This window comes from Miniopterus natalensis, chromosome 7 (assembly GCF_054644295.1).
Source record: "Miniopterus natalensis isolate mMinNat1 chromosome 7, mMinNat1.hap1, whole genome shotgun sequence".
Taxonomy (NCBI): Eukaryota; Metazoa; Chordata; class Mammalia; order Chiroptera; family Miniopteridae; genus Miniopterus; species Miniopterus natalensis.
The window spans coordinates 63,359,700-63,374,476 of record NC_142087.1 but is presented as its reverse complement, the minus strand read 5'-3'; the positions used below and the strand labels follow the sequence as shown (position 1 = coordinate 63,374,476).

General features: G+C 42.0%; 1 protein-coding gene across 2 annotated transcripts; it reads right to left on the bottom strand.

Annotated features, from left to right (window-relative positions):
• Positions 1-1,195: 1,195 nt before the first annotated feature.
• On the bottom strand, positions 1,196-14,621 carry ELAC1 (elaC ribonuclease Z 1). 2 transcript variants are annotated; one of them, XM_087819099.1, is made up of 4 exons: positions 14,550-14,621; positions 8,978-9,142; positions 3,295-3,762; positions 1,196-1,858 (listed from the first exon to the last, which is right to left on the bottom strand). In XM_087819099.1, exons 2-4 carry the CDS (start codon positions 9,132-9,134, stop codon positions 1,392-1,394), a joined length of 1,092 nt encoding a protein of 363 aa, XP_087675225.1. In that variant the 5' UTR covers positions 9,135-9,142; positions 14,550-14,621; the 3' UTR covers positions 1,196-1,391. The 2 variants fall into 2 exon arrangements, with proteins under 2 accessions (XP_087675225.1, XP_016080575.2); XM_016225089.2 differs by lacking the exon at positions 14,550-14,621 and adding an exon at positions 11,764-12,187.
• Between the last annotated feature and the right edge of the window lie 156 nt (positions 14,622-14,777).

Genomic DNA, 14,777 nt, shown 5'->3' with positions numbered 1-14,777 from the left:
AATGAGTCAGATACCCCACGGCATGAAGGAAGGAGAAGGCAGTAGAAGGCAGCTCAGAAGGAAAAGCTACTCTAGAAAGAACATTTATTAAAATTGTGCTCGCCTGGCCGGCGTGGCTCAGCAGTTAAGCATCAACCTATGTTCCAGGAGATCGAGGTTCAATTCCCGGTCAGGGCACATGACTGAGTTGCAGGCTCCATCCCCAGTAAGGGTGTGCAGGAGGCAGCTGATCAATGACTCATCATTGATGTTCCTCTCTCTCTCTCTCTCTCTCTCTCTCTCTCCCCCCACTCCCTCTCCCTCTCCCTTCTTCTCTTTGAAATCAATAAAGACGTATTTTTTAAAAAAATGTGCTCAAAGAATTCTTAATAGGAACATGTCATTTAAACTCAATTGAATAGATATAATTTCTTTACCTCCAGATTCATAAGTTCCAGCTCATGGACCACTTCTGTCAAATAACTTCTGATACTTCATTCCAATTCCAACACATTCACTTAGCTAGTTCTTTAGGATTTGTTGTAGAATTTGATTTACCTAGTAGTTCAGCTCATTATGTCATGAATTTTGATAAGGTATATTTACATTGGGAGCGTAAGTTTTAATTTGCTATGTATCTTAACAGGTCTGCAATTTGTATTTTGGGGTGAGATAATTCTTCACCATACAGGGCTGACCCAAACTTTACAGGATCTAGCATCACTGGTTCCTACTGACTCAATACCAGTAGTACTCTCCCCTCACCTCCGTCATTTGGAAAAGAAACATCCCCGCAATTTCAAAACTCCATCTAGGGGAGTGGTATCACCCTGAGCTGAGAACCACAGGTTTAGAGCAAACCGGAAAGTTCAATAACACATTAATTAGAGGATAAACACCTTGCCTGACCCTGCAGTCAGTATTCTTGCAAAGAGTTCAAGATTCAACATGCCGGCTTCATTCCTGCATCTCCAATGTCTCATTACACTTCTCTCTATTCTGTTAATAACATGAACAGATTCAACACAAACTGCCAAAATACCATTTTTAGCCAAGAGGGCCAAGCCTTGTGTACTTTGCCAATAACAGCAATAAAGCTGGGCAGAAGCTAAGCCCAGGATTGCATATGGTACATCCGAGGCAGCAGCCACAAAACACGAAGTCTACCTAAACAGTCTATCATTTTGTTAAATTTGGAGTTTAAAAAGGATGCTAGTTTTTTTCTTTTTAAAATGATTTATTATCAAAAAGCTTGCTCCCTCTCATTGCTGAGTCAGTTCAGCAATGAAGCTCCACCCTTTTTAGTATTATTAGGACCGAAATAATTTTAGACCCAAACAACAACAACAGACTGACTGTAGGTTCAGTAACATATTCATGGACATGTCGGTATGCATTCAGGAACACTGGTTTCATTTCTTGATTGGAATGCCAATCACCATAAAATCTTCTGCTAGAGTCACTTCTTGGAAATCTAACACTGATTCAGCTTGTTTTTTCAGTTCCACAATCCCATCTGTTTCTCCTTCTCTGGCCAAGGCAACTGGTTTGTACCTCTGACTGAAGTGAGTCAGGACAAGCCTCTTTGCTTGGCACAGCTTTGCAAATGCTGCTGCCATCTGTGGCGTGCTGTGGCCATGCTCCTTTGCTTTGTCCATCTGGGCATCATCCAGGGTCGCTTCATGGATCAACAGGTCAGCTTCAAAGCACAGCTTTACCCCTCCATCACCCACAACCCCAGAACAGTCACCCAAAATGCAGATTTTTCTTCCAACAATAGGCTTTTTTAAGACATCTTGGGGAGAAATTGTAACTCCGTTTTCCAGAACAACAGAAATTCCATTTTTCAGCTTCCCATAGGCAGGACCTGGCGGAACACCTAATGATGGAGGCAGATAACATCACATCATGGGAATGGAATTTATGACTTGTTAAGAGAGTCTGTTTTAACAGCGCAGCAAATAGCAAATGGAAAAGGCATCTAGTTCTTTTCATAATTTGTATAAATATTTTACTATATGTGGAAAATTGGAATATTTATACATTATTAAAAGTTCCGTGTTGGCAATGCCCTAGACTTAAAAAACATTTCCCAAGCACCTGTGTCAGATAAGTTTTAAGCTCTTAAGTCCCACTACAATATTATTACAGTCAAGATAACAGCCTCGATGCTCTGCTGTGCATGGGAGTAACAGTTTTGGAGAGCGCTTTATTTAATAAGCTCATCTTTGCACAAAATTGAAGAGTCCATTTAAATAATGACAAGGTACCTACAAACTGAATAACTTAATAAAATAATCAATCTTCTTCATGTACGGGGCGGTTCCACCTTTACCAAACTGGGCTTAAATCTCATATTCATCTACAATAGTACCTGATTATCACTCTGGACAGTACCTACAAACAAACAGAACATGCTTACTAATTCCAACATAGATCATGTTTAAAGTTCCCCAACATATGAGTATTTCCACAGGTTTTTAGATAATAAAAATACCTGTGGCCTAAGTTACCTTTCCTCATTATTTCATATTTTGTTTGAGCTGGGAAAGAAGAGGCTAAGTGAATAAAGAAACACACAGAAGACACCATTGTGCTTTTCAAAGGCTCTGCCCTGGCCATGCCGAGGAAGGCAGAGATGTTGGAGGTACAACAGGCCGGGACACTGCTTCCAGAGATGCTGAAGACCCCTCACGCATGAAGACCTAGCACGGAAGAGGTATGAAGCCTCAGATGGGCCCCAAGGCCACCTTTTGTGCTTGTTTCCTACTGTGATGAACCCAGGCACATAAAATGGTTGAGGCAAAGTATAATGAATACCAAATTAACTTAATCAAGGCAGAGAAGGAAAACCCTGAAAGTAACTGTTTGCAGTTGTAAGATTAAGATATGGCAAAAAATTTCAGGCCAAAGATGTCATTGAAAACATCCTTTAAGAGAAAGACATGAAAAAATAAAAGCCTAGACCTATGATAACAACCACTATCCTGCCAATCAAAATAGTGTCAGGTGAAGATAAGAAAGACTAAGAATGTGCATTAGGGGAGCTGAAGACAAAAGGATTAAAATACAGGGTGGTCCCCAAAAATGCATACACACTTTGAATAATTATTAATCCCAGTGGGACAGCTTATATATACTTGGCTTTTGCTCTGAATAGCATCTTTTGGCCCCAGGAATCTCCCTTAATAAGCAAACCTTGGACAAAGGAAATAAGTGTCAGTTTTATGCCTGGAGACAGGAAAAGGTTACTATGACACTTCTAATAGCTCAGTGAACAACAGCTTGATTGATGAGGAGACAAAAAACACTTACCGAGGTCTTTCAGTTTCTGTGCATTGAGTTTCCCTGGCCGCTTCTTCTCCACGACTGAAAACCCAAAGGAAGGAATCCGGTGAAAGAGGCGAAATGCTTTTACAACAAACTGTTCATCATCGACCAGAAGGTATGAGTTTTCTTCTGAGTCTAACAGGATAGTTCTTCCTTGCCCCTCTTTGGGAGAGCTGTCTGCTCTACTTGTGTGCACAAATTCTTTCAGTTCTTCTGTAGGGCACTGATCAGCTGTAGGCACCAGCTCGTGGACCACGTAAGGAAAGACCAACTCCGTGTGAGAGAGGTCCATGGTTTGCCAGATAAAGTCTCGAAGCCCTGCAGGGCCATAGATTTCAATGGGCTGTTTGGTGCCTGTGGAGCCACTCTGCAGGCTGATTGTGCAGAGGAGGCCAGGAAGGCCAAAGAAATGGTCTCCATGAAGATGTGTGATGAAGATCTTGGTAATTCTCCCTTTTGATTGAGGTAGAAAAAGAAAATTGGGAATTTTTCCAAAATAAAGATCCATACGAAGATACTTGAAACATACATAACAACTCACATAGAAAGCAGTAAAGTGAATTTAGAATTTTACTTATCACCATAAACTTATTTTTTTATACTTTTTTCTACATGATTCCAGAAGAAAGGTTTTACTAGATGGTTTTATTAAGACAACTTTTTCATAAAACATCTTCAAATTATAGTGTTACAGTTTTCAGAGTATTTTTCTCTATATCCTCCTACCAAAAAAAAAAGTTGCAATAAGGAAGTGTACCAAAATAATTCACTTAAGTACGGAGGCCTGAAGTGTCAAGAGCACCTGACAGTTACACTGCCCCCTACTGGTCCCTCTGAGAATAGCAAATATATATTTCCAGCAAACAAGTTCTCCTGGCTCCAATGGACTGGACCAGTGCCCAAACCCCAAACTGCCTTTTAAAGACTCTCTACACTGGACAGAAATTAACTAACCAAGTCAGAACCTGCTTGTCTAAATGAGGTTGACGGGGGAGGAGAAGGAAGATGAGGGAGGGAGACACAAGCAAGAGGGAGAGAGGGAGTCCACAGAGTAAGGGAGTAAAGGACAGAGAGGGGAGGAGGTAGGCAACAGACACTAGAATGCAGGTCAGAGGGCAGAGCCCCTGTGGTGTTATGTAAAGGTACATGGGCCCATCCCTTCCCTTCCCTCTGAATTAACACAACAGCTTTTTCAGTGCATACTGGCTTAGGTTGTAACTTGATTTACCTAATGGTAAACTGAATTTACTGTTGGTATGTGGCAGGATGCCACATCAGCATTTTTTTAAGATGCACCACAAGGCATTTCAAAAGTAACAATCACAATAACACATATTTAGAGGCTTCTGGTGCAAGCTCATGGCCCACCTCTTTCAAACATTTGCTACCATAAAAGAACAGAACAGTTTATTTATTGATACCGTAATAGAACAGGATAGTTGACTATAATGTGATTTGTCCTGTGATATCAAGACAAGTGTTCTCCAAGTGAGTCTCCCAGTTACTACACCAAGCCCAGGCCCTGTGGCAAGGAACAACAGAGGCTGATTTTGGACCTTGAGAATCCCCAGGAGGCATTCTAGAAGTTTCCTCAATATGCTCCTTTTTATTTTCTCTTTTTAGTCCTGTTTTTGCTGTTTTTTACTTTTAGAACCTTTGCATTTCCCCTTCCTGCTGTCCAGGCTGCCAGAGCAATTATGAGTGGACCTGAGGCCTCTGCAGACAAGAGAACTACAAGGGTGTTAAGTCCCGATCCACGCTGACCTCAAAAGTGCCACGTCAGATGTTCTGGGTCCTCTCCCTATCTACTGCAAAACAGAGCCTGACCGAGCACCAAAACAACCTGTGAACCCAAAGTGAGTGAGACAAATAAAGTAAAAAATTGCTTCCCACAGTTATCAGTTTCAGGGAAGACAAACATTTCATTTTTCAAGAAACTTGATTTCAGAGGGAGAAGGAATGGCAACCACAATTATCAAAGGTACGAGGAAGCTATCAAATGAAGAAAGAAAAATGCATGAGTTCCCTCTTGAGAACAAGAAAGAACAAGAAAATATGTCAGCCATAGAGGAGTAGAATACTAAGCATCCTCTGATGATGCAGTTATATTTACTGCCCTAGGAAAATGTCTGCAATACAGTCCTTATATATGTTGTTCAGCTGAAAAAAAGATTACATTAAATATAGGGTTTCCATTCATGCAAAATTATACACACACATACTCCCCTATACTGTTACTGTATCTACACGTACAGAAATTTTACCTATCCGACGTGAATTTAGGTTTTTCTTATACTTTCCTGCTTTGTTTGAATTTTTACAATGAGTATGTATACTTTTTATAATTACTTTTTAAGGGGGAAAAAGGAAGGCTAAGCTCAGTCTTTAAAATTATGACAGAAATAGACATGGCAAACCTATACTTGTTAATCAGATGCTTGCATATTAGGACAATGGAAGCTTGAAAGAAGTATGTTTAAATAAATACAAAGTACTTCCTTATGAAACTCATAAAATATTACTACCTCAGGAGGTAGTACAAGCTAAAAGGATTTCAATGAATCAAATAATGATAGGTCCATATTGAATTACTGAGAGAAACCAATAACCTCCTGGTTGGTGTTCACGCCCTTGAATATGAGTGTGACTGGCTTCTAACCAGTATAATATGACACAGAGATGCAATGTTATTACATTATGTTTTAAGACTCCATCCTGCCTGTAGGTTTCCCCTTTTTGTTGTTGTAAATCCTTACCCAAGGAAATTTTTTTCATTGATTTTTAGAGAGAGTGGAAGGGAGGGAGGAAGGGAAAGAGAGAGAGAGAGAGAGAAAGAGAAAGAGAGAGAGAGACATCGATATGAGACAGACACATCTATTGGCTGCCTCCTGCACGCACCCAGGCTGGGGATCAAACCTGCGACCCAGGTATGTGCACTTGATTGCACCCGAGACGCTTTGGTGCTCTGGCCAGTGCTTCTTCTGTTGAACCACACCAGCCAGGGCTGTAGATTTCCTCTTGAATTTCTTTCTCCCTTGCTGGTACTACTCCAAGCTACCATGAAACAGCAATCCACATGATCAGAAAGGCCTCTAGGAGCTGTGGGCAGCCTCGGTCCTACAACTATAAGAATTCTGCCAACAACCTGAGTGAGCTCTAAAGCAGATTCTTCCCCACTTGAACATCTGATGAAGCCTCAGCCCCAGCCAAGTGCATGTTAGTGACACCCTAAAGCAGAAAACTCAGATAAACCAGGCCAGAGCTCCCTGACCCACAAAAACTATAAGGTAATAAATGCAAATAGGACACTAAATGTGTAATCTGTTTTGCAGCATTAGATAACTGATACAGTATTAAATAAAAAGGAAAGACTTATCCCCATACTCAAACCTCTAGTACCTACACTTAACAGTATCTTGTTTCTATTTTAATCACCCTGCCACCTCAACCCTTGCTCTCTAAACAGTTAAATATTACAGCCTCCACTCTGTTCTGTGCCTACACTGAGAGTTCTCATGAAAGGAACACCTGTGTGACCCAAGGGACATAAAGCTTTGTACCTGCCGTCACTTCAGGGTTTCAGCACAGGACAGTATACAATTAGGGCTGAATTGTGTACACCTCAAGGCCACATGTCCCAAGTGCTGTTCATTAGTTCATTCCTCCAACTGCTCTTTTCATGACTTCCAGGTCTAGGACGTAACCGTCTGTAAGTTACAGTAATTCTTTCCTCATTATGCCCCGGCAGTCAGACGCCTCCTGCGGGCTCTACAGGTGTCTCTCAGATTATGCCTCTTCCTCATTCCCATCCCTACTTCCTGCTTCAACACCCTCCTCTCTCCTCTCAGGTGAATGCAGTGGCCTTGAAGCTGGTCTCCCTGATGCTGTTCTCTTTCTGCCAATACATCTGCCACAGGAAAACTGTCCTAAAGCACAGATCGGACTGCCACCCCTGCTTAAACGCGTCCAGTGGCTCCTGATTAGCAATGGAGTCATAAGGCTCCAACGCCTCCGCACGCCACCGCACGCCCCAGCGGCCCAAGCTCACTTCAGCACCCCTCTCCTTCCTATCCCAGCCAAGAACCCAGTGCTCTGGATGGCTTAAGAGTCCCCAACATGTCTGGAAACTCCCTTGCTTGCTGCCCACTTTGTTGTTTGCTCCTTCAATGTCCAGGCCTACCTCTCTCCCCAGGGAAAGTTCTATTCATCACTTAGATCCTAGCTCAGCTGTTACTACTGTTACCATCTCTGGAATGTTGTCTCTAAACACACAGACACAGTCCCCCCTTTCTTACTCCAGAAGTACTTAGGAAACACCTCCATTACTCTCCTTATCTCATTACATTATGGTTGTCTGCATGTCAGTTTCCACCAACAGACCAAGAGATCTGTGGATCCTTTCTTTTAGCCACCCAACGCCATGCACTGTGTTGAGTCATAGGAATAACAACTTCAATAACAACCATTTATCAAGACCTAATGAGAGAGAGGCACTGTACTAAGTGCTGAACATGTTCACGCATTTATTGAACAGGTATTTACTAGGCATCTACAAATTACACAAGTGATCACTGAGCTTAGTACAGGGAGACAGTGCACACAAAAACAACTATTTAAGTAACATCATTTTAGATACTGATGATGCTAAGAAGTTAATAAAAAATAGGACGAAGCTATAGAATGCCTGGGACAAGGGAAGAACTACTTAACCACAGAGGTTCAGGAAAAGCCTCTGAGGAAATGGCATTTAAGCTAAGAGTTAACACAAAGAAGGGATTGCTACATAGAATTCTCATAACATGCCTTCTAAGTAGAGTCTTTATCCCCATTTTCGAGATGCTGATCTGCTAAGGTCACAAACCAAGACACAGCTGGGACTGGAACGCAGGTCTGCCTGACTGGCCTAAGGCTTTTCATCACTGTACCCATCTCCCTGCTGCTGGGTCTTTGCTCACTCCAGTCCCTCTGGCTGAAATGCCCTTCTCCCCAGCCCAAGGAATCCCTCCTCTTCCTTTAAAAACTCTCACATCACCTTCTCTGAGATGCCTACCCTGATAACCAAGTAGAAAAGGGCATCTCCCTCCTCTGAGCATCCAGTGCCCTTTGCATTCTCTCATGATACTTACATCTCCTGGTGGAAATAAATGTGTACACGTACACCGTTTCTTTGTTTGGACAGTTTCCATCTAAATGCCTAATGTATCTCACACCATCCTCTACTCTAAACCTCTATAAATCTCTGCTTTCAAAACTTACAGAAAAACAGCTGGCATCGTTTAGTGGGTGAGCATCAACCCATGAACCAGGAGATCACCGTTTGATTCCCAGTCAGGGCACATGCCGGGGTTGTGGGCACGATCCCCGGTAGGGGGTGTGCAGGAGGTAGCCAATCAATGACTCTCTCAACACTGATGTTTCTCTCTCCCTCTGAAATCAGTAAAAACATAAATAAACAAAAAACTCACAGGAAGAATGGAAAGTAAATAAACAAGTGATAAAGTTCAATGGGAGCACCAGATGCCTGAGGGCCTTCCAAGTCTTGCCAGGATTCTAGCAATGAAGTGGGACGCAACTCTCAGGGCTATTACAGAGCAAAGGCCCAAGGAAAGCCAGGAAAATGAGGCAGAACAAGAGATGGTCTTAATGAGACAGCTGAATGCACACTAACCTGCTTTAAGTTGGCTTTTCATAAGCTGTGTCTGGGTTCCCTCCCCACAGTCAAAGAGCCAGCACTCGCCCTCACACCGAAGAACCAGAGCAGAGGCACCCCGGGTTGGGGATGGGTATGCTGCGCCTGTCCCCAGAAACGTCACATCCATAGACATCTTCTACCCTGCAATGGACAGATCACCTAAAGATTATTTCACATCACTGCTCAAAATCACCAAAAATGGGTTCCTAAGAGACTTATTGTTATTTAGGGCAGTGAAACTATTCTTCATGAGACAATAGAGACATGTCGTTATACGTTGGTCAAAACCCACAGAATGTACAATACAAAGAGTGAACCCCAATATAAACTTTAGTTAATAATAATGTGTCAATATTGGCTCATCAACTGTAACAAAGACACCAAACTACTGCAAGATGTTAACAATAGGGGGAAAGGGGTAAGGGAGTACATAGGGACTCTGTACTCTCCAAGCATTACTTTTTTTTTTAAGTCCTTCTAGTAAACACTAAACAGCAATAACCACTCTATATGAGGTTCTGAGAAGGGATTTAATTACATTTATTAAGTGGTATGTTTGGTGCCTATTGTGATCAGCCCTTCCTATGAATGATCATAAATACAGCAATGCTCTACAGCAGTGATTTTCAACCAGTGTGTCATGGCACACTGGTGTGCTGCAAGAATTTTTAAAACATGCAATACCTGACTATTTAGTCAGGGGCACTGACCTCTTTTCCCTTAGACTGCCACACAAAAAAATGACAACAGCTAACACAATAGCTGTCCAGTGTGAATGAATCAAAATTATACCTATTTTTTTGTCAGATCAGCAAAAATATATTTTTTGGTGTGCCACAGAATTTTAATAATTAGTTTATGTGTGCCATGAGATGAAAAAGGTTGAAAATCACTGCTCTACAGCACTACAGTAATGCTGAATGAACGTCTCACTCCTCTAAATGACAGGGTCCATGACTGGATTTGGGTTGCTGCTCTTAAGTGATCAGCAATAACCTGTTGAGTGTGTAGATTTCTGCCAACTCCTGGCATCTTTTTCCTTTTACTGTTTCTGGGCATATCTGCTATCTCTGATATACTTCTGTGATGGGAGATGTGCATCAAATAGGATAAATGAGAATAAACTCAAACTTACAGATAAACAATTACAGATTATCCACACTGAGGGCTGGGAGGAAAATAAAACCAAATCATTTTAAGAAAAAATACTAAGATAAAGTTTGACAGACAGCTGGATAAATATATAAAATTGTCAATAAGTTTCCTCAGTCTTAGCAATAACCAGATAAAAATAGAAATGGGAAAAATCTCATTCACAAAAGAAAAAAAGCACACCTTGTAAAATCACTAGAAATAAAGTTAACAGGAAAGAAACAGGCCCTAAAAGACCCAGATATATATTAGGCTCCTTAATAAGACTTAATATCACACAAATATTCATCTTTTTATAATCAATATATATATTTAATGCAAAATATGTCAGATTTACAGTGAGACTTATCTTGGAACAAAAAACAATCAAAAGATGGAAGAAAAAGCACATGCTGAGAATGGGCAAGAAAATGACATGAAGCAGTGAGTGGTGACTTATGTCTCTAGATACTATGCTTACTATACTAATTGGGTATAATTAAGAGAATAATATTGGCACAAAAAAAATAGAGCTCAAAGAGAAGGAGCAGTCTAGAAACCAATCTAGGTATTTATGGGAATCAATATATAAGAAAAGTATAAAAAGGGTGACATTTAATAAACAGCACTGACATAATTGGCTATTTTTACAGAATAAAGCAAAGCAAGATTCTCACTTTGCATTGTGTATAAAAATACATTCTGCCCTGGCCGGTTTTCTCAGTGGTTAGAGCGCTGGCCCTCGGACTGTAGGGTCTCGGGTTCGATTCCTGGTCAAGGACATGTGCTTCGGTTGCAGGTTTGATCCCCGGCCCTGGTCGGGGCACGTGTGGGAGGCAACCAATTGATGTGTCTCTCACATCAATGTTTCTCCCTCCTTTCCACTCTCTCTAAAAAGTACATTCCACATGGTTTAGAAATTTAAAAGGTCCAATAAGATAAGTTAAAAATATTAGGAGGACATGTATATAACTTGGGGGTTTGGAAAGCCCTTACGAGCAAGACAGGAAACCCAGAAATTTCCAAAAATAAGACATTTTCGCTCATAAAAACTTTCATAAAGTCAAAGGACCAAAAAAAGAACACCTGGAGAAAAGTGTTTGTACTGTATGATAAAGAGTTAATGCCCCTAAAAACAAATTCATGCAAATGTATTCAAAATACTAAATAAAAAACACCCCTGATACAATGGAAAAATGGATATATACAGGACATTCACAGAAGAAATCTAAACCGCCAATAAGCATGAAAAGTGCTCAATCTCCAGGGAGTTTGAGGAAATGCAAATTAAAGAAATGAACACCATTTTTCACACATTGGCTGGAAAATATAAATCCTAGCCAGTGCTAACCAGAACAAGAGAAAATGGACACTCCTATGCTACTAGTGGTGGGGGTGTGAATTGCTATCATGTTTTGGGAGAGTAATGTGGCAATATGTATTACCAATAATAATGCTGCTGCTAACAACACACTAACCCAGCATTCCCATTTTTGGGAATCTACCCTACAGAAATAAAGGATCTATGTACAATGTTTATTGTGGTACACTTAAGGTGGCTAAAATTTGGAAGAAATCTGGAAAAAAAAAAAAATAGGGAAACAATTGAATATTTTAGTATACATTCATACCATGAACTCGCTGTTGTGCAGCGAAGTCAGGTCTGTAACTCTTGTTCTGGAAGGATGACAGTGAAAAAATTTACAGATGGCTATGGCATGATCTCATTTTTATAATAATATCCAAAACCCCTACATTTATATGAGACAGAGAAAGTCTGGTGTGGAGGATACATACCATATTATTAATACTGATTATCTTAGGGATAATTAAAATAGTGAGGGGAAGAGATTTTTTTTTCTTTTAAATCTCTGAATTGTTTTTTGGTTGCAATAAACAGCATGTGATTTAATTTTATTTTATATTTAATTTCTTTTATATTATTTTAAAAAATGTGTCATAAGGCTGAACATGCTTTTCTAACTACAATTCACCTAATCTTTCTTTCCTTTGGGGATACAGTCAGCTCTCCCCATTTTCACCCCTCCTCCCCCAGACACCTTACACATACAAATGGTACATCTCCCCACCCTACATACAAGCCTTTAGGTTCCTGCTAGTGTCCCTTCCATGTGTCACTCGACATTTTCACTTCTGAGATCAAACCTTCCTTTGATAATAAGTAGTTTAATCTGCAGAGGTTTCCTATTGGACTGCAGTTTGCAAGACAGGTAAGAATAAACAAAAAGAAAGTTAAAAATATTAAAAGCTAATACATGCAGAGGGAGTAACAGAATATAATCACTTGGCAATCCCTAACAAATAATGGCTTTAGGCCAGTGGTATGTAACCCTGGAGCACATCAGAATCAGCTTTTAAAACATATCAATGATTGGGCTCCATCCCAGAACAATTAAGCAGGAAATTCTGCAAGTGAGACATGTGTTTTACTATTTAAAAAAAAAAAATTCTTCCCCTGTGATTCTAATGTGCAGTCAGATTTGAGAACCACTTAGAAGGATAATGGAGAACAGAACTATAATGGATGGATCAGGCTGACTTGAACTCACTAGTCAATCTTTTTAAAAAAACTTTATTATGAAAAAATGTCAAGCATACAGAAGTAGAGATTAGTATACCGTATTGCCACACACCCATCTCGGAGCTTCAATAATGAACTAACTCATGGCCAATTTTATTTCATCTATATCCCCTACCCATCATCCAAGAATACCTGATACGTGTATTGGGCACTTCCATCAGGAAGCACACGCTGCCTGGCTGTCTCTCTTCTTCTGATGTTAACAGCCACTAATGATCATTGCCAGGATCCATTATTTCATTAGGGGTTGCCGAAAGGTGGTATTCTCTCATTCCTTTGGCAGTTATTAGCTGGCATCCTTCTGTAATTCCCTGGTCAATTGGTTACCCTGTGGTGCAATTTATTATTATTTTTTAATGGTCACCTGAGGATATGTTTCTTGATTTTAGAGAGGATCAAACCCACAACCTTTTGGTATACGGGACTATGCTCCATCCAACTGAGCTACCCAGCCCAGGCAACTCTGTGGTGCTATTTGTACAGAAAAATCCATTATTCAGTCTTAACACCACAAAACAGACACGACCTTATCTACCCCAAATGTGATAGCATATGAAGGACAGACACCCTATCAGGTTTTCTTGCCAAAAAGTATAACCTGAATCCTTTAAGGCTGTCCTCTACATACCAGTTTACTCAGACACCACAGGGAGGGAAAAACTTTACAGGACAAATAACTTGATTTCTTTAACAAATAAAGTACAGGGGGAAAAATAAAGAGGGAAGGGATAAAGAGATTAAGAGAGATATAAGAGGTATTTGGATCCTGATTTGGAGAAACTGAACTTGGGAGGCAAAGAAGAGAATTGGGGAAATGTAAATACTAACTGGACAGATGATAACAGGAAATGCTTATCAGATTGGTAATGCCTTTAAGTTTAAAAAAGGAGTTGTGTTTTATAAACACAAACAAGTATTTAACTGATGTAATGGTACATTTAGACTTGCTTTAAATAATCCAGTGGGGGTGAGGGTAATATATAAAACCAGGTCGATCATGAGCTGGGAATTCTGTACTCTATCTTATTTTCGAATATGTTTGAAAGTTCCCATAATTAAAAATTAAAAACCAAGTAATAACAAACCAAATAATCAAAACCCCTCCACTAGGTCGGGAAGTCATCAGAAATTAATTTAATCAATAGCGAATGTTTTGTGACATGTACCATTCATTCTAGGCACTAGGAATTAAAAGTAACCAGACCAGATTTGGTCCCCGTTTTCTAAGAAAAACAAACAAACAAACAAACAAACAAACAAACAAAACAGCCGCTTGCTTTCTCCTGACTACGTTCCGCCCGGAGCGCAGCGCGCGGCAGCGCTGCCGCTCCGGGTCAGTGTTTCTCAGTCCCGGCTGCAAATCACAACCACCTGGTGTTTCTGGGGCCTTCGCATTTGAAAAGCTTCCCAAGTGATTCTAAGCGCTGCCGGGTCGAGAACCAGTCTCCAGGCAGGCAGTGCCCACCCTACGACCCCCGAGGTGCCGGCGGGGCACTGACTGTCATCCTCCATTTTACAGAACGAACCGGGGCCTGGGGAGACGGGGTGGGCGGCCAAGGCAGAGCGAGGGCCAGCGGCCAGGTCTCCGGCCACTAGCGAGACCCCAACTCAAGTGTCCCAAAAGGATGGGTGGGCGGCGGCAGGAGCGCGGGGCGGACGAGGCGAACGTTCTCTCCCGGGCGCGCCCCGGGCCTGGGCGCTCGGCGCGAGGCCCGGGCCGCGAGTCCGGAGGAAGCGCGCGCGCTGGGCCGCGTGGGAGGCCGCGGCGGCGCAGACCCTGGCCCGACCCCCTCTGGCGCGCCCTGTCCCACTCACCCACTCCCCGGGACCCGCGGCGGGAGCGGAGGGAGGCGCAGGCCCGCAGCGAGACCCAGCTGTCGGCCGGGAGGCGTCGGGCGCGGACGGAAGTGCGGCGGCGGCCGTGTCCGCGCGCGGCCGCTCTAGGACGCGCCGGAGGTCCGCGCTCGGTGGCGCCCACCTGGCCCTTCCGCGCGAGGAGCGGGAGTCGAGGCGCCGGCTCCGGACACCGTCCCGGGCCCCCTG

Coding starts and splice junctions, on each gene's coding strand:
- ELAC1 (XM_087819099.1), bottom strand. CDS start 9,134: ATGTCTATGGATGTGACGTTTCTGGGGACAGGCGCAGCATACCCATCC. Junction 3,763..8,977: donor GAAAAGCCAACTTAAAGCAG/GTTAGTGTGCAT, acceptor CTCAATCAAAAG/GGAGAATTACCAAGATCTTC. Junction 1,859..3,294: donor ACAGAAACTGAAAGACCTCG/GTAAGTGTTTTT, acceptor CTCCATCATTAG/GTGTTCCGCCAGGTCCTGCC.